General features: G+C 44.9%; 1 protein-coding gene across 2 annotated transcripts in view; it reads right to left on the bottom strand.

Annotated features, from left to right (window-relative positions):
* Nucleotides 1–18,608, bottom strand: part of ASAP2 (ArfGAP with SH3 domain, ankyrin repeat and PH domain 2) — a 195,590-nt gene extending 176,982 nt beyond the window's left edge. For both annotated transcript variants that reach the window (XM_012438817.3, XM_012438819.3), the window contains exon 1: nucleotides 18,483–18,608. In XM_012438817.3, coding sequence (XP_012294240.1) covers nucleotides 18,483–18,608 — 126 coding nt within the window. The remainder of the gene's footprint in view (nucleotides 1–18,482) is intronic.
* Between the last annotated feature and the right edge of the window lie 244 nt (nucleotides 18,609–18,852).

Here is an 18,852-nt window from a genome sequence, read left to right as displayed (position 1 = left end):
TGATAAATATTTTAGGTTTTGCAGGTTGCATATACACAGTATGTTGCATTTTCTTCTTTGGACTTTTTACACTTTTTTTTTTTTTACAACGCCTAAAAATCATAAACACCATTTAGCTTACATTTTTTTTTGCATACAAAAACAGCTGGCGCTTTGCTGACCTTGGCCTGACCAAACAGGGACAACCCTGGGTACCCTGAACCCCATTTGCAATGTTCCAACTTATGCACCTTGACTCAAGCTAGCCCTCCCATCCCCTCCTTTGGCGAGACTCCCACTCTACAGAAGACAAGAGAAGGCAGGACCATAACCCAGCATGCTAGTGTGGGCATGACCACCATGCTTCCCAGATGTAGAACACTCTGTGCTTCAGATCATAGACACCCCAGGTCTCTCCCAAAGATGGCTCAATGGATGGACAGAGATGGATAAATGGATGGACAGATGGATGGATAAAAAAGGACACACAAAGTAAGTTAAAAACTAATTGCTTCATGAATTCAGAAACGAAATTTGTTCTGATAAATGGGAGGTGTTAGGGAAGGTTCTACAGAGGAAAAGATACAATTAATGTTTTTCAAAGAAGAAATCAGATATTAATTGGGATGGTTTATAGAGTGGAGATTTCGATCATCCTTAAAAGATTTTCCTGCTTCTCTAACTGTTTCAAAGGATGACATGACAACCATGATTTTGCAAACCAAAATGGATTTATTTCCAAGCATACAGCAATCCTTTGAAAGAGAAAGGTACAAAACCACAAAATAAACAAGATTAGCTGGACCCTGACAATCAACAAACATTTTCTGAGAATTATGTGTGCTAGGCATCGTGTTGGGATTCAAAGAGAAGTAATACCTAGTCCCAACCCTGGGCACACTTGGTCTGGTATGGAGGTTCCATGGGAAAACTAAGAACGGCAAACAGAGGGAACTCTGGATTTGGAAGCTTCCTGACCCCAAAAAGGAAGTGCCAGAGTATTTGGAGGTCAAGCAGGAAGCCTCTTGCCCGGCCCCAGTCACTCACTAGGCAATCCTCCTTCCCTCGCACTGCTCAACAATGGCTGTCCTCACGACAGGCTATGCGTCCAGAAAATGTTTCCATGTTATTCCACCAAGGCCCAAATTCCACACTAACTGCCTCATTTGGGCCAATATTAAAGGAAGGAATTGTTCTACAGAAATTAATTTTCTTAGTGAACTCAAGCTCATTAAAATTTACAAAGCAAAATTCAAAAACTATTTTCATGGAAACTATCTTCAGTGGATTACATGCATCCTGGCGCACCAAAGCAGAGGACACTGATTTTGACTATTCTTTATGACCAACCTAATACCAATAAGCATGCTCTGCTGTGGCTTAGTGAGACTTGCAAGGATTCCAGAGTAGGAAGGGGCCCACCCTTCTGAGCTGGTCTAACTCTTCTCTCTTCTCCTCCCTTCCGTCTGCCCTCAGCTGTAGGATACTGGGTCCGTCCCCACTATTCCTATTTCACTACATGGTCTTTTCTGGAAGCCTTAGGATGACATGGCCCTGACCTTCAGGGAAAGAAAATGGGCTTTATAGTAGCTACTTCCTACTGACTTGGGGGTCTTTTTGGCTTACTTCCAGATCTAATGCACGCTCTATGGCTGCCAGCTTATTCCAGCTAATACTACATTTTCTTTTGGAAAAAACAATTAACAAATTTCTGAAACACACGCTTGCTGACACCGCTACACCCTAATTCACACCAAAATCTAACAAAGTATCAGAACCCTATAGCACTTCATAGCATACTAGGGGCAGAAATGAAGTCCTGCATGTTCCAGATAATGCATCACTGGCTTGGTACACAGATGCTTGAAGGATCCAAGAAGGTTCATAAATTAAAAGAGCAAATAAAACAGGGCCCTTAAGAGATTTCATACCAGCTATGACTAAAGCAATTTTGTCATAAGATCAATCAGATCTCCTTTACTTCACTCTCACCATAAAGAGAACTATGCACTTCGAAAATTAAGCTCCTTCCAACATTGCTATAGAAGATAATAAATCATTTTCAAAAGACAGAATAATAAACCCAGTTCTAGAAAATAGAGGGAAGTCAGAGTGGTAGGAAAGGAGGCCAACTTTAAATGTCATCACTAAAGCAGTCACTTGCAAGTGTGACTTGAGAGACACGGGAAGGCCTCTGCCTAAAATCCCAAATAAAAGCGGCACTCTTGAGTCTCCTCTGGATGCCACAGGATCATTTAAAGGGAAAACCCAGGCCCTGGAGGGTCTGGAAATAAATCAAGGAAGTGAAGGTCAAGAGAAAATGAAGGGGAAAAAAGCAGGGAGATGAGGGGATGAGAATTTTAAGCTTTGGACACTGATTAGATTCCAGCACAAGCATCCGGGTCCCCAGGGAAAAGGTGGGACCAGGAGTGTAGACAATGGAAGGAAGGAAGATGGGAAAAGCTGAAAGGCCATTTCTCCTACCCATGATTTTTACTGTAGGTGATCCCTGCTGGCAAACACACCACCAGAACCTCTTCCAAATCAAAAGCATGCAATCTGGCAGGCTGGACCAAGGCAAACCAAACCTACGGGTTCTGACAGCCTGAGGCTCCAGCAGTAAACACACCTCATTCCTATTTGTCAAAAAAGAAAAACAAACAAGAGAATTTACAAGGTGAGAAGAAAACCAGAAATCTCAATAATTACCTTTTGTCAAGAAGTGAGCAGTCTCCTAAGTAGGGACCAAATCAAGCCAGATGTTGATAAAAAGCAACCAAAATACCAGCCACACCCACCAGCAGAAACAATGGCTTGGAAAGGGTTTGCTGTTGCAGAAAGCCACACAAGGCCTGGCTCCTACCTAACTGTAAGCCTCCTGGGTGACTACCAAGCTCTGTGGCCAGACAAGGCAAATATCTGAAACCCATTTACAAATGCAAAACCATTTCCACTAACTTCCTCTGCAACTAATGACCAAGCAAAGCAAATCTTCCCATTTTCTCAACATGCCCAGAGGTCAAATAAGAAATAAAACAGGCCCAGTGCAGAGGCTCACCCCTGTAATCCTAGCACTTTGGGAGGCCGAGGTGGGTGGATCATCTGAGGTCAGGAGTTCAAGACCAGCCTGGCCAATATGGTGAAACCCCATCTTTAAATAAATAAATAAATAAATAAATAAAACATAACACATTAAATATGAGAAACTGCAGCTTATTACATAAAAACTGACTTTTAATACCAAAGTTAATCAATAAAGTTATTGAGCACCTATTCTGTGCAAATCATTGGACATTTAAAGATAATTAAGAATCCAGCAATCAGATAAGAAGAAAATAAAAGGCACTCAGTTCATGAAAGAATAAACAAAACTGTCTCTATTTGCAGATGACATTTTAAATATTAAAAATCCTAAGGAATACACATACATATACACAAAACTATAAAAGCCAGCAAACAAATTCAGCAAATTGTAGGCCATAAGATCAATATACAAAAAGTAATTGTATTTCTATACACTAGCAATGAGTAATCCAGAAATGAAATTAAGAAAACAATTCCATCGCTTCTCGGCCTTTTGGCTAAGATCAAGTGTGAAGAAAACAATTCCACTCACATCAAAAATAATAAAGTACTTAGGAATAAATTTAACAGAAAAAGTGTAAGATTTGTACATTGAAAACTACAAAACATCACTGAAAGAAATTAAAAACAAGAAAATGAGGCCATGCGTGGGGGCTCACGCCTCCGTAATCCCAGCACTTTGGGAGGCCAAGGCGGGCGGATCATCTGAGGTCGGGAGTTCAAGACCAGCCTGGCCAACATGGCAAAACCCGTCTCTACTAAAATACAAAAATTAGCCAGGTTTGGTGGCAGGCACCTGTAATTCCAGCTACTCAGGAGGCTGAGGCAGGGAGAATCACTTGAACCTGGGAGGCAGAGGTTGCAGTGGCCAAGATGACATCACTGCACTTCAGCCTGGGCAACAGAGGGAGACTCCATCTCAAAAAAAAAAAGAAAAGAAAAAAGAAAATGAAAAAAACTCCCAAGTTCATAGAGAAGATGTTATGATAGTTTGTTAAGATGTCTATGCTCCCCAAATTGTTTACAGAGTCAACATAACCTCCATGAAAATCTCAGCTGGCTTTTTTGCAGAAATTGAAGTTTATCCTAAAATTCATATGGAAATGCAAGAGACCCTGAATAGCCAAAACAATCTTGGAAAAGAAAAACAAAGTTGGAAGACTTATACTTCCTGATTTCCAAACATACCATAAGGCCTACAGTTAGTTCAGGCTTTATGGTACTAACATAAAGGATAGGCGTAAAGATCAATGGAACAGAACTGAGAGTCCAGAAATAAACCAATGTATCAAAAGTAAATAGAGCTTTAAAAAGAATGTCAAGAGAATTCAAGAAGTCTTCCTAACAAATGGTGCCAGGACAATTGGATATATCCACATGCAAAAGAATGAAATTGGACCCCTACCTCACATCATATACAAATATTAACTCAAAACAGATCAAAGACCTAAATGTAAGCACTGAAACTAAAAAAACAGAAGAAAATATAGGTATAAATCTTTGTGACTCTGTATTATGCAACCAAGGGAAAAATGACTATTCTGGATGTCATCAAAATTAAAAACACTTGTCCTTTGAAGGACACCATCAAGTGGGTGAAAAGACAATCTACAAAATGGAAATTATTATTTGCAAATTATGTATCTGATCCAGGTCTAATGTCCAGAATATATGAAGTAATCTTACAACTCAACAATAAAAAGACAAATACTCCAATATAAACATGGCAAAGGATTTGAATAGATAGTTCTCCAAAGAAGATACACACAAAGTCATGGGCATATAAAACAACACTCAAAATCATTAGTCATCCACCAGAGAAACACAAATCAAACCTACCAATTCACAGCCACTAAGATGGGTGTAATAAAAAAAGACAGACAATAACAAGTGTTGATTAGGATGTGGAGAAATTGGAACCCTTACACATTGCTGGTATTAATGTCAAGTAATGCAACCTCTTCAGAAAACAGTTTGGCAGCTTCTTAAAAAGTTAAGCTGACCATATGACTTAGCAATTCCACTCCTAGTTATATACCCAAGAGAACTAAAAATGTACGTCCACACAAAAACTTGTACAAAAACAGTCACAAGATTATTCATAATAGCCTAAAAGTGGAAGCAACCCAAATGTCCATCAACTAATGAGTGGATAAACAAAATGTGTCATATGCACATCAAAGAATATTATTCAGCCATAAAAAGAAATGAAGTACAAATTCATGCTACAATTTGGATGAATCTTAAAAGCATCAGGCTACATAAAGGAAGCCAGACACAAACGGCCACATATTGTATGATTCCACATACGAAACAACCAGAATAGGTAAATCCATAGAGATGGAAAGTGTTTGAGTGACTGCCAAGGACTAGGGTACAGGGGACTAGGGAATGACTCCTAATGGGTATGGGGTTTCTTTTTGGTGATGAAAACGATCTGGAATTAAATAGTGATGATGGCTATACGACTTTGTGAATACACTAAAAACCACTTAGTTGGATACTTTAAAATGGTGAATTTTATAGTATGTAAATTATATCTCAATTTTTTTTAAAAAAAAGCAACAACAACAAAAAAGTTTCTTAGGATGCTACAGAAAGGTTTTTTCCAAAAATAAATAACTCAAGGATATGATTTAGCAACGATGTTGTCTTTTCTGGACTATAAACTAGCCATTCCTTGCTGATTTTTGTTCCTAACGTTTATTCCAGAGCCCTTTCACATCCAGTATATATGAATACAAAGAACTATGGAATCTCTAGGTCAGGGAGGATGGTTAGAGAGCATCTAGTCCAAATCTCTTATTTTAGAGACCAGATACACAGTTAACGGGCTCAAAGTCACAATAACATGACCTTACAACTCAAATCTCGCTCTCCTAACTCCCTGGCTAAGTCCTAACTCCCTGGCTAGGTCTTTCTACTCCACAATATAAACACAACTGAATCACAGGGCAAATGTGAAAATCACTGCTTCACAATAGAGAGCACATCGTCCAATGATGAGAACACTGCCTCCCCCCAAAATCTAGGGAAGCTTACTAGACCCTTGATATAAGAAAATCAGTATTTACTTAAAGCTCAACAGTCCACGTTACTCAATGACCACAAAACCCTGTGATCATCATTAACGCAACCTGTTTTTCACCAAAGAAGCAAAGCACAACAAAGTTTTAATTAAGAGACCAAGGAAAGCAGCAAAGACTGCAAAAAAGAGTGTTCCGAGGCAAGATGGACGGCAAACAACGTGGCCTCATTCGGCCCAAACTCAAATCAGCAAGGCACCCATTGGAATTCCAGCTCATGTACCAACCGCCACATCACCTCCAGTGGTATCTTGGAGGAGGGAATCTTTAAAGAAAGGGATAAAAAAGGTAAAGTTCACTCTGAGCTCTAACTTCTTGGAAAGTATAAATATCAATAGCCAAGATAAAGAAAAAAGCAGAGAAGATGGCCAAAAAAAAGCAACGGTGGCAAGAGACAGGGGAAGTGTTGCCGACCGCAGTAGACACGGATGGTCAAGAGCTGGAAAGACTGAACTCATGGCATCCAACCCTCCATGTGACAAATGATGCAACTGAGGCAGGACCAGTGAAGTCACTTGCTCCAAGGTTCAAGAGCTGGCAGCAGATTCAAGCTATTGCGGGACTATGGTACAAAGCCTTAACATTCTCCCTTCCTTTCAAAACCTCTCCAAAGTCCCCTAACAGGGAGCTGACTCCTCTCTGCCTGAGTCTGCCTAGACACACCACATTCATAAATCACCCTTCAGTGGCCATCTCAAAATACAGATTTGCTGAAACGAAGGGAATACTCTATGGGTCTGATCACCACCTGGGTGGCTCCTAGTTCTTTTCACACAGTAACAGTGTTCTTGGTCCCTCAGCTTTAAGGGGGCCAACTGGTCTGTCAAGGTCAAGTTAATAAACACCTCTGTTGCTAACCATCTCCCCAGGGGTTAGTGTCTGATGACCTCCAGGCAATCACATTCAGTGACAATGGGGACTGCAGACTGTCAACAGCCATCATTAACCTGCACTAAGGAAACCCACAAAAACACCTACAGAGGAATCTTCCCATGCAACAGACAGCCCAGCAGGAGACTGGCAGGTGGGGCATTAAAAGATCAACAGGAGGCCTGGTGCAGTGGCTCAAGCCTGTAATCCCAGCACTTTGAGAGGCTGAGGTGGGCCGATCATAAGGTCAGGAGTTCGAGACCTGCCTAGTCAACATGCTGAAACTTCATCTCTACTAAAAATACAAAAAAATTAGCCAGGTGTGTTAGCCCCTGCCTGTAATCCCAGCTACTTAGGAGGCTGATACAGGAGAATTGCTTGAACCTGGGAGGCAGAGGTTACAGTGAGCCGAGATCACACCACTGCACTCCAGCCCAGGCAGCAGAGCAAGACTCCGTCTCAAAAAAAAGATCAGGCCAGGCTGGGCGCAGTTGGGGGCTCACACCTGTAATCCCTGATACCTGTAGGAGGCCGAGGCCGGTGGATCATGAGGTCAGGAGTTCAAGATCAGCCTGATCAACATGGTGAAATCCCATCTCTAGTAAAAATACAAAAATTAGCAGGTGTGGTGGTGCATGCCTGTAATCCTAGCTACACAGGAGGCTGAGGCAGGAGAATCGCTTGAACCAAAGAGGCAGAGGTTGCAGTGAGCCAAGATCGCACCACTACATTCCAGCCTGGGCAACAGAGCGAAACTCCGTCTCAAAAAAAAAAAAAAGGATAACAGGAGTAGGATTTCCTCCACAGTGCTGGGATCCAAGACTATCAACTGCTGGTTGTGGGACGTGTAAACTGGAGGCATATCACTACAGGACCAACCTCAGGACTGTTGAGGGGATCAAATCATCAGTTTAAAACACAGCACAGGCCCAGGTCAGACGCGGTGGCTCACGCCTGTAATCCCAACACATTGGGAGGCTGAGGCAGGCGGATCTCGAGGTCACAAAATCAAGACCATCCTGGGTAGCATGGTGAAACACTGTCTCTACTAAAACTAGAAAAGTTAGCTGGGGGTGGTGGTGCACGTCTGTAGTCCCAGCTACTCGGGAAGCTGAGGCAGGAGAATTGCTTGAACCAAGGAGGCAGAGGTTGCAGTGAGCAGAGATCACGCCCCTGCACTCCAGTCTGGTGACAGAGTGAGACTCCATCTCAAAATAAAAACAGAAATAAAAAAAAACCAGCACAATTCTTAACACAGAATTAAAGCTCAGAGAAATGTCAGCATTGTCATCGTTATTGTTTTCATTGAAAAAAAAAAAGAAAAAACTCTAGGAAGAACATGATTTCTTCTGAGAAGCTGGGCAAGGAGGCCCTGACAATCCTGACTGCCTGGCTAGAATCCTAAAAGACAAGGGAATTCATCATGAGAGGGAACTGTCTTCATCAACCGCCTGATTTTATTGACAAAGCCATCTTCAGCACGGAGTGGAAAGATGACATCGTTAATAACACCATTAACAGGGCAGGCCTTCTGCCAGGGTGTGAGCAATGCCCTGGCCACTCTGCTCTGCGGGGCTGGGCATGTTGGCTGAGCAGTGAGGAGAGGAAAGAACAATTTCTGCAGCAAGGAGGACAGATGAGGCAAACAGGAAACGAGAAGCAGCAAGGATTTGCCAGAAGCACCTACTCCAGCAATGCAACAGCTGCAACTTTCTAACACTAACATCAAGGGAGTGTGTGCTAGCCACAGAAGCTGCAACACCAAGGGCCCTGGTTGGCACAGGCTCTACAGAGGCTGCTGGCTGCTAAAAGAAACAGCAGACTCTTGTGTCAAAGCGCTTAATTTGAATGAATCCTGGCTGCATCACTTGCTAGGTCCATGAACTTAGTAACATGGCCTAATTTCTCTGGACCCTATAGCATTTTGGTAATAACTAAATGAGTTAATAACTGATATATGTAAAGAATTTAAAGCATGCCTGGCACACAATAAGTGCCCAATAAATGTTAGAAAAGACAAGGGTGGGGCTGTGCAGAGTGGTTCACGCCTGAAATACCAGCACTTTGGGAGGGCAAGGCAGGAGGATCGCTTGAGTCCAGGAGTGCAAGACCAGCCATGGGCAATATGGTGAAACCCTATCTCGACAAAAATACAGAATTAACCAGGGGCTGGGCGTGGTGGCTCACTTGAGGTCAGGAGTTCAAGACCAGCCTGGCTAACACGGTGAAACCCCATCGCTACTAAAAAATACAAGTAGCTGGGTGTGGTGGCGGGCGCCTATAATCCCAGCTACTCAGGAGGCTGAGGTACAAGAATCACTTGAACCTGGGAGGCCGAGATTGCAGTAAGCCGAGATGGCGCCACTGCACTCCAGCCTGGGTGACAGAGCAAGACTCCGTCTCAAAAAAAAAAAGAAAATTGGCCAGGCGCGATGGCTCACGCCTGTAATCCCAGCACTTTGGGAGGCCGAGGAGGGTGGATCACGAGGTCAAGAGATTGAGACCATCCTGGTCAACATAGTGAAACCCCGTCTCTACTAAAAATACAAAAAATTAGTTGGGCATGGTGGCACGTGCCTGTAATCCCAGCTACTCAGGAGGCTGAGGCAGGAGAATTGCCTGAACCCAGGAGGCAGAGGTTGCGGTGAGCCGAGATCGTGCCATTGCACTCCAGCCTGAGTAACAAGAGCGAAACTCCGTCTCCAAAAAAAAAAAGTAAAATAACCAGGCATGGTGGGGCACACCTGTAGTCCCAGCTACTCAGGAGGCTGAGGCAAAAGGATCGCTTGAGCCCAGGAGGTCAAGGCTGTAGTGAGCCATAATCGCACCACTGCACTCCAGCCTGGGCAACAGAGCCAGACTCTGTCTCAAAAAAAAAAAAAGACAAGGAGGTAAAACAAAAACAAAAAACAGCCAATATCAACTGACACTGACTTCAGCCACACTCTGGACACCCCCAACACACTCTGCAACAGTAGCAGCATTTCAAACACGTACCCTCCCCACGAACAACACACACTGCAAAGTCTCCCTTACAACTCTGGATAGGTGGTGCCCATGAATCTTCTAGCGCTTCACGATGGAGCTTGCCCTGTAGAGTCAAGGGCAGTACATGCTGTGTGAGACAAACAAGAAAGGCACAAATAGGAGAGCTAGGTTGCAAGGACCACCCAGCTCAGAATCCTAATTACAGGACTCAGAAGGTCCAATTTGCAGCTCTGCTGAACTCTGAGGCATGCACAAGTTCATATGAACTAACCTGTGGGACCAGATGAGAAGCTGCCCAGGCATAACCCTGAAAGAACAGAGGGTACCCCATCGATGTGAAACCAGTGATGGCTCCCTGCCTCCCTGCCCAGAGTGCTCCTAATACAAAAATTAGCAGAGCATGGTGGCATGCACCTGTAATCTCAGCTACTCAGTAGGCTGAGGCAGGAGACAACTTTAGTACCTCATAATTCTAACACCGGCCTAGGGTGCAACTCTTCTCAGCTAGACTCTTAGAACCAATTCCTGGCAATGACAGTATAATTATGAAATATAATAATTATATTTAACAAACAAAGTTGTTAAAGAATCAACCACTTCAAGCCTGGAATTCTCAGTCTGAGTTCAGGGGGTCCATAAACTTGGATTGGAAAAAAAATTTTTATCTATATTTTCATTAGGGTCTAACTGAAATTTAGCATGTCTTCCAATTACGAATGTAAGCAACACATGGTAATATTAGCAATACTTGCAACTCTAATAAAAGATATATGAATATTACACTATATTTATTAGAAATCTCATATTGTTTATATTCATCAATACTTCAAAATTAAGGTATTTATTAGACTCACCACTAAATATTGCTATTAAATGCTTTAGTAAAGAAGCATTATTATCATGGTACAAATTTTTTAAATATTCTGCTAACTGAATTTCAATATACAGTCATGTTCCACATAAGGACATTTCAATCAACAATGAACCACATACACAACTTCTCGTTAGATTATAAGAGGTATTTTTACTGTCTTTTCTATGTTTAGATACACAAATACTTACCATACACAAATACTGTAACTGTGTCACAGTTACCACAGCATTCAACACAGGGGTATGCTGTACAGGTCTAGGAGCAATAGGTTCTGACCATGCAGCCTAGGTGCGTAGTAGCCTATATGCCATCTGGGTGTAAGCGCACTCTAGGACGTTCACACCACGAAGAAATCCTTTAACGATGCATCCTCGTCATTAAGCAATGCATGACTGTAATTAGTTTCCTTTGAAATCTTATTTTGTTCTATGCATTAAAATGTTTTTCTGAAGAGGTATACCACCTTCACCAGAGTGTCAAAGGGAGCCATGGCACAAAAAAGGTTAAAAAGATAAAACAGAACTGCACATAAAACCTGAGACTATTAAGTGCTTTATAAGGAAGGAGCCAGTCCTGTCCACTTTTACATCCCTGGCACCTGGCAGTGACAACGTATGGTAGGGGCTCAATACACATTTATGAGTAAAGAAACTCAATCAGTCAAATCCCTTCATAGAAATGACCATCATCCTAAAAATACAGCCCAAGCATTCCAGCTTGAGTCAGTGGTCCATTTATTCTAAGACATTGCTGACATGATGAAAACAATAATGGTACAAAAGTACCTGGAAGGGCGGCCGGGCGCAGCAGCTCACGCCTGTAATCCTAGCACTTTGGGAGGCCGAGGTGGGTGGATCACCTGAAGTCAGGAGTTCAAGATCAGCCTGGCCAACATGGTGAAATCCCATCTCTAATACCAACACAAAAATTAGCAGAGCATGGTGGCAGATGCCTGTAATCTCAGCTACTCAGTAGGCTGAGGCAGGAGAATCACTTGAACCTTGGAGGTGGAGGTTGTGGTAAACCAAGATCGTGCCACTGCACTCCAGCCTGGGAAACAGAGCAAGACTACATCTCAAAAAAAAAAAAAAAAAAAAAGAGAGGGAAAAGTACCTGGAAGACCCTAGCAATCCACTTGGAGGCAACATTACACAGAAAAGACATACATAAGCAAAGGAGGCAGGTTCATATTACGGAATGATGTCACCTCTCTTTAGCAGGGAAAGAAAGAGGAGTGTTTGGGGATCTGAAAGGGGGACAGCATCCCAGGCATCTGACAAAGCCCAGAAATATCACCTGCCGTTGTCTGCTTAGAAACAGCAGAGGGGTGCATGATCAGACCCCTCTGTTCCAGTCTATGCAGTCACACCTCTCTCTCCCTGGGCCCCAGCCTATGCAGCTATGCTTCAATTTTTCCTTGATGGACCCTGGGACTGGTCCCAACACAAGTCCTATAATCAGTCACATCAAGCAGCACAGAGCTAGCCTGGATGCTAACAATAAGTAGCGCCAGACGGCACCAGCTTCACCACGGGGATGCTGGAAGGTCTGTTCAGGGAGCTTGGATGAACTGAGCTTGGCTATTGCCTTGTCTGGGGCAGTAACTGTTGGGTCTACCTCTGTGCCACCAGCACACAATAATGAAAATCCATCAGCAGGCTCGGACCCCTCTTCTTGCACAGTGGACCTCAATTGGGCCACTTACCACCATCCCCCAACTATATCCTGGTCCAAGACCCTGTCGCCTGGATGACTGCAATAGCCCCTCACCCCGCAACTGGTCTCTCTCTTTCCTACTAGTCTATTTTCCCTGGAACAACCACAGTGAAGTCTTTAAAATGTAAATCAGACCATGTTACTCCCTGCTCAAAATCCTTCAACAGCTTCCCATCACACTAGAACAAAATCCAAATTCCTTCCCCAAGACAGACAAGGCCCTGTGTGACCTGGCACTGCCCACCCCTCTGCCAGCCTCTCATCCTTCTCTCCCTTGCCCACTCCTCCCCACACCCCCTGACCTTCCTTCAGTCCTTCCATGATCCCACCCATTGGCATCTCAGAGCCTTTTCCCAAGCTGTTCTATTCCCATATATTCTGTGGCTGGCTTCCTCTCTGCATTCCAGCCTGCTCAAATGTCACCTCTGCTGAGAAGCTTTTCCTGATTTCGGTTTCCTGATCCCCAGAACCACTTTCTATCCCCATGTTATGCATGACTTGACTTTAGAGCACTTATCTTTACAGCCTAAGGTTACATTACATAACTGTCTGCTTATCAGTGATTATCAACCCTATTTGGGAGGAGCCTTTAAAAAATGCCAAGGCTCCAGGCCCCACCCAAACCAATTTAAGTCAAAATTTTAGGGCGTGGAGCCAGGCACCTCTGCTTCACAAACGCCCAAGCAACTCCTATGTGCAGCCAGGGTTCCATCTAGAACAGTGCTTCTCAAACTCTCATGCGTCTGTGGTATACATGGGGATGCTGTAAAAATCCAGGTCCTGGGTGGAACCTGGGGCTCTGCATTTCAGCAAGCTTCCAAGTGATGCCTCTGCCGCTGGTTGCTGACCCAATATAGTAGCCACCAGCCATGTGTGGCTACTGAGCTTGCGATATGGCGGCTGACAGCTGGATTCATCTCAGGCTGCCTTGTCAGACAGTGCAGGCCTAGAACCCATGTATATGCTCCACAAAAGGCGGCACCGGCACCTGGAAATGTGGGGTGCACGGGAAGCATTGATGATCACTCCAAATTCTTGGCCTGAGCAGCCCTCTGCAGATCAGATGACTATGAAAATCCCACCAGAGGCCTAGTTGGCCGCCACCTCAGGAGTAGATCAACATTTACCTAAGGCAGGGAGGCAGGTACGAAGACCATGATGAACCAGCTTAGTGCCTTCGCATTTGGTAACTCACAGGTAACTGCGTGGGCTTCAAGACTCAATGGCACAACATCATACAAGGCCCTTCCTCACCACAGACCCAGGCACTGGGACCACTTGCACCCTTGCACATCCAAAGGAATTCGGCCATTCCTACAGACGTGGTCCTCATGACATTGTATTGCACTGATTCGTTTATAGGATTCTGTTCCTCTCACTGGACTGTAGGTTCCTTCAGAGAGAACGTATTCTTCTTGGTGTTCTATTCCGGCCACCTCACACACAGCCTAGCACACTGAAGGACTCCAGAGACCCTGAGCGCATGGCAGGACCTGGAACCCACGAGGAGTGGCATCAGTGCTTCTACTATTGACCCTAAGAAAGAAACTGCATTCAGCATTCAGCGGGGGACAGGGAGGAGGGCTCACATATGAAGAGAAAATGGCTCCTTCCTTAATTTTCTGAAATTCAAACTTTAGAACACAGTATAAAAAGGTGGCCCTGTTTGACCCATCAACGCTTGCTTCCAAAAACACGAATTGCCTGAGCAAGAAGGTGATGTCCTTCTGAGGACAGACCCAGAATCTGTTCATCTGTGGGCTTGGAGGAGCTATTTTTCAAACAAGCCACAAAGGGCTAACATTCAGAATCACATTCTTGCCAAAAAGCACGTAGGCCTGGTTCCCACTGTTGCTGCTAGGAGGGGTCTGGCCCCATGGACGGCAGGGCTCCTGGGAGTCAGCAGGCCCAGATGCTCACCCCACCCCTGCAGTTGGAACCCTGTGCTTGTGACAGCAACGGAATTGCCAAGGTAACCAAGGACAACAAAGTAGAGAATTATGGCCCCGGAAGGAAGCAGATTAAATTTTAATACTTACGAGTCAACATCAAATTTATTTTTAAAACTACATCAGTGCCAAATATGCAAGGCAGAATGGATGGTTCTATAAAGGAGGGTCTAACCAAAAACATGAATATTCCAGATATGTATACAATTTTTCCCTATTTTGAGACTATTTCAAATTACTCAGAGGCTTGAAGAAACCAAAAACAAGGAAAAAAAGGAAGAAAAAAACCTCACTTTTCAAATTTCTGTCACAACTACTTTTTTCCATTATTTCCAAAAGCATGGGGCAGACTTCAGTTGCAGCACCAGACTTTGCTAAGTTTGCTAAAATTGTACAAAATGATTACTTGAATCAGAGAAGGTGGTCAAGTGAAAATTATAAAACACAGATATGCTCTCACCTGCTGCCAGGACAACAAACTTCTTAAAAATATACATGGGTTAACAGATACACAGCAGTGTTTCATTCACTCGCCCATTCAGCCATTCAGCCATTTCCCTGACTCTTCCCCCCATATAAATCCCACCTCACTCCAAAAGCCCTCACTGGGGCCTGTGGACTCACTATATAAGCTGGTAACCAATTGTCTGGCAGCTTCTGTGTTGTACATTATCTCACTAAACCCTCACCACAATCCTCTGAAGTTGACAGGTATTATCACCCAGATTTAAAGCTGAGGAAAATGAGAAAATGTTAGGCATCTCACTCAAGTTGACACAGCTGGCAAATGGTAGAGTCTGAACTTGAACCCAGGTCAATCTGACAAAGGAGTAATTTAGAGGCCGGGCGCGGTGGCTCATGCCTGTAATCCTAGCACTTTGGGAAGCTGAGGTGGGTGGATCACCTGAGGTCAGGGGTTCAAGACCAGCCTGACCGTCATGGTGAAACCCCATCTTTAAAAAAAAAAAAAAGGAGTAATTTAGAGAATTCAGCATCATGAAAAGTAACAGAAAGCAGCATGGTTGCTGAAAACAGCAGGAGCCAAGTTCAAAGTCCACTTCCCAGCTCTATAACCTTTAGCAAGTTCCTTAACCTCTCTGAGCCTCAATTTCCTCACCTATAAAGCAGGGATAAGGACTGAATACAATACCCGTGAGTTTCATAGTATAGAATAAGGACCCGACAGTTACTATAATAATATCCCTGCAACAAGTATGCAAATCCAAACAGTACATTTTAATTGTAAAATGATTTTTTGGCAGATATAACCTACATTGGAAATAACAGGTTCAAAAAGGCTAATCAGCGTAAAATTAGTTTGCTGGCTGGGCGCGGTGGCTCACACCTGTAATCCCAGCACTTTGGGAGGCCGAGGCAGGTGGATCACCTGAGCTCAGGAGTTTGAGACCAGCCTGACCAACATGATGAACCTCTTCCCTGCCGCCGCCCCGCCCCTACCATTAGCCCTGCTAATTTTTTGCATTAGCAGAGTTTGGTGGTGCATGCCTGTAATTCCAGCTACTTGGGAGACTGAGGCAGGAGAATCGCTTGAACCTGGGAGGCGGAGTTTGCAGTGAGCCAAGATTGTGCCATTGCACTCCAGCGTAGGCAACAAGAACAAAACTCCATCTCAAAAATAAATAAATAAATAAAAATAAAATTAGTTTGCTAGTTCCGTGATTCATTTGTTTAAACATAAGACCAAGAGCTTGCAAATGTTTGTTAAATGAGTAACTTTATGTCATGATACCTTCACATTTCGTCTCAGTATGAGAAGTAGATTTTTGTTTAAAACCAAAATATTGTAGCTATCATGCTATTAAACCACACATAGAACAAGTTTTGGTAATAGAAAGGATCATTAGACGCCCTGGAAAAGAGCATTATTTAAAGAAATCCACATTGATGAACAACTTTCAAATTTAGTTATAAAACCAAGCTCACACACACCATCATCATAGCATATATGTAGATTTGCTTAAAGTGAAATAAACCTGAAATGATTTTAATTTTTCCATTTTGAGACTTGAACCAATTCTTGGGCTTAGACGGCAACATGAAGGAAGCTTGCAATTTAATGAAATGACCAAATCCAGTCTCTTTGTAATCTGCTCAGTAACTGAGCGCTAGGGTAATCTCCTGCACAGCATACAAAAAGAGCTTTGGAATTATACACTGTAAACTAAAATTAATCAGAGAAAGGGTATGCCAATTTTAATAGCAATTCCGATTTGCCTGGCTTTCCAACATCTGCCAGTGTTAATAATATTTAACTGACAAACTGCAGTGGGGAAAAGCAGCAGAACTTTAAACATAAACAAGCTTTTTAAAGAAAGACATCATGCACAATGGTTCCTTCCCTTAAGAAATACTCAGCTACCTTTTTGGTTACGATCATTCCATAAACATTATTAACGGTGTATTTTCAAAACATTGTGCTTTTTACTGGCACTCTAGGAAAAAAAACTTCATTCACCCATCCCCATCTGCCTCATTTGAAGGCATCATTTTTAAGCCTTGCTGCTAAAAGTAGAATTAAGTGATTTGGGGAATCACCGAACTCATAGGAAAGGTTTACATGCAGCTCTCTTCTGCCAAATTAAATGGAGAGAAGGCAGGCTACCCAAGCTATACTAACAGCATTCAGAATGCTGAATCTGTTACTTTTGATTCCCTTTTATTGACTGTTTCAATCTACAAAGAAAAAAATTTTCCATTAAGGGAAATCATTCTGGATTTTTTTTTCAAGCAATTCCTAACAACAGATGCTTTGTTCAAATGGGTAAAAGAAAAAAAATTAAAGCCATTGCTTCATTTAAAGCGCTTTGGTGACCTCCCCTCAACCTGCTAGCCCAGGCATTTTCTGCTAAAATACCTGCAATACCCAATTTTAAAACTGTAACCTGACATTCTGGCCGAGACATTTAATCATGGGCTCACTATTGCCACACGTGTGGCTTGTAAACCTATTCTGAGCCAAGCAGAGTGCTAAGCACTTCACACAGTTTCTGATCCTGGAAAGGATGCATTACTAATCCCGTTTGGTAGGTAAGGAAAAGGACTGGAAGGTGAGGATGTGCCTCAAACCACAGCCGACAGGGACCCCTGGACTCACAGACTCTGCCCCTTTCCCCGCGGCTTTAATTTTCAACCAAGCTTCTACGTTCCTACGTGTTTCTCTCCCCAGGACTTGGAGAGCGTGCTGGTTAGCAGATAGGCGCAATGACTGTGCACCTTGAAAGCACTTTGCTAAAATCAGGCCTTTTCCAGGACGTAGGGGAACGGCGGCATTCCGGGTTCAAGCAGGTGAGACCCAGGTAACCGGGGAGCGGCTCCTGGAGGCCTCTTGGACCCAGAAGCGCCGACTTTCACACACCTTGCCCGCAGTTCCTTCTCCGGGCACGGGTGGAGCTTGGCCAGGCCGCCCAGGCGGAGGCGGGCACGCCTTCCCGGGAAGTCCGGGATCCCCCGGACCTGCGGACCCGAGGGTGGGGGCCCTGCGGGGCTCGGGGTCTGCGGCGGGGAGCTCCAAGCGCAGAGCTGCCCCCGCGGGGCCACTTCATGAATAAGTTGGTAAGGTCCGCGCCAGGGACCAAAGACCCCGGGCGGCGGTGGGCTGCGGGATCTCCCGCTCGCCGCCGACCTCGACGCTAGGGCCAAAGTTGGCCGCGCTGCGGGGAAGGGACCAGGCGGGGGAACGCCGCGAGGGCCACGAGGCCGAGAGAGGGGAGGTCTTAAAGAGGCCCAAGGTGGCCATCACCCATCTTCTCCAAGCCACCTAGGCGGGAACAAAGGGCCCCTATCTCGGGCAAGGTTGTCCGGGCCGCGTCCGGCTTCGGAGCAAAGAAAGTTTTCCGGGGATGCGGATGCGGGAGCGGCGGGCGGGGCCGGGGAGCGGGATACCTGCGGCCGGAGCCGCCGCGCAGGCCGCCTCACCTCCTCGATGGCCGCCACGGTGTTCCGGCACTGCGCCGTGCGGGTGGTGAAGCTGGAGGCCGTGGGCGCCTTGTAGTCCTCATGGGTCTCGGCCACGAATTCCGACACGGAGATCTGGTCCGGCATCGCCTCGGCGCGCGGGCGCACGGCCGCCGGGGCGCCGCCGCCTCAGCCGCAGCCACTGGCTCCAACCGCCGCTCGGACTACGCCGCCACCGCCGCCGCCACTCCGGCCCGCGGACAAAGGGGAGCGCCGGGCGCGGGAGCCGCGCGGGGCCTGGCGGCGGAGCAGGGTCGGCGCGCAGCCCCGCGCAGCTCGGCCGGCCCGCCTGCCTGCGCGCCGAGGGCTCCGCGTCCGCCGCCGCCTCGTC

This window comes from Aotus nancymaae, unplaced genomic scaffold, assembly GCF_030222135.1.
Source record: "Aotus nancymaae isolate 86718 unplaced genomic scaffold, 86718_ANA_hifiasm-v0.15.2.pri h1tg000057l, whole genome shotgun sequence".
In the NCBI taxonomy this organism is placed as follows: Eukaryota; Metazoa; Chordata; class Mammalia; order Primates; family Aotidae; genus Aotus; species Aotus nancymaae.
This window is presented reverse-complemented; position numbering and strand designations above follow the sequence as displayed.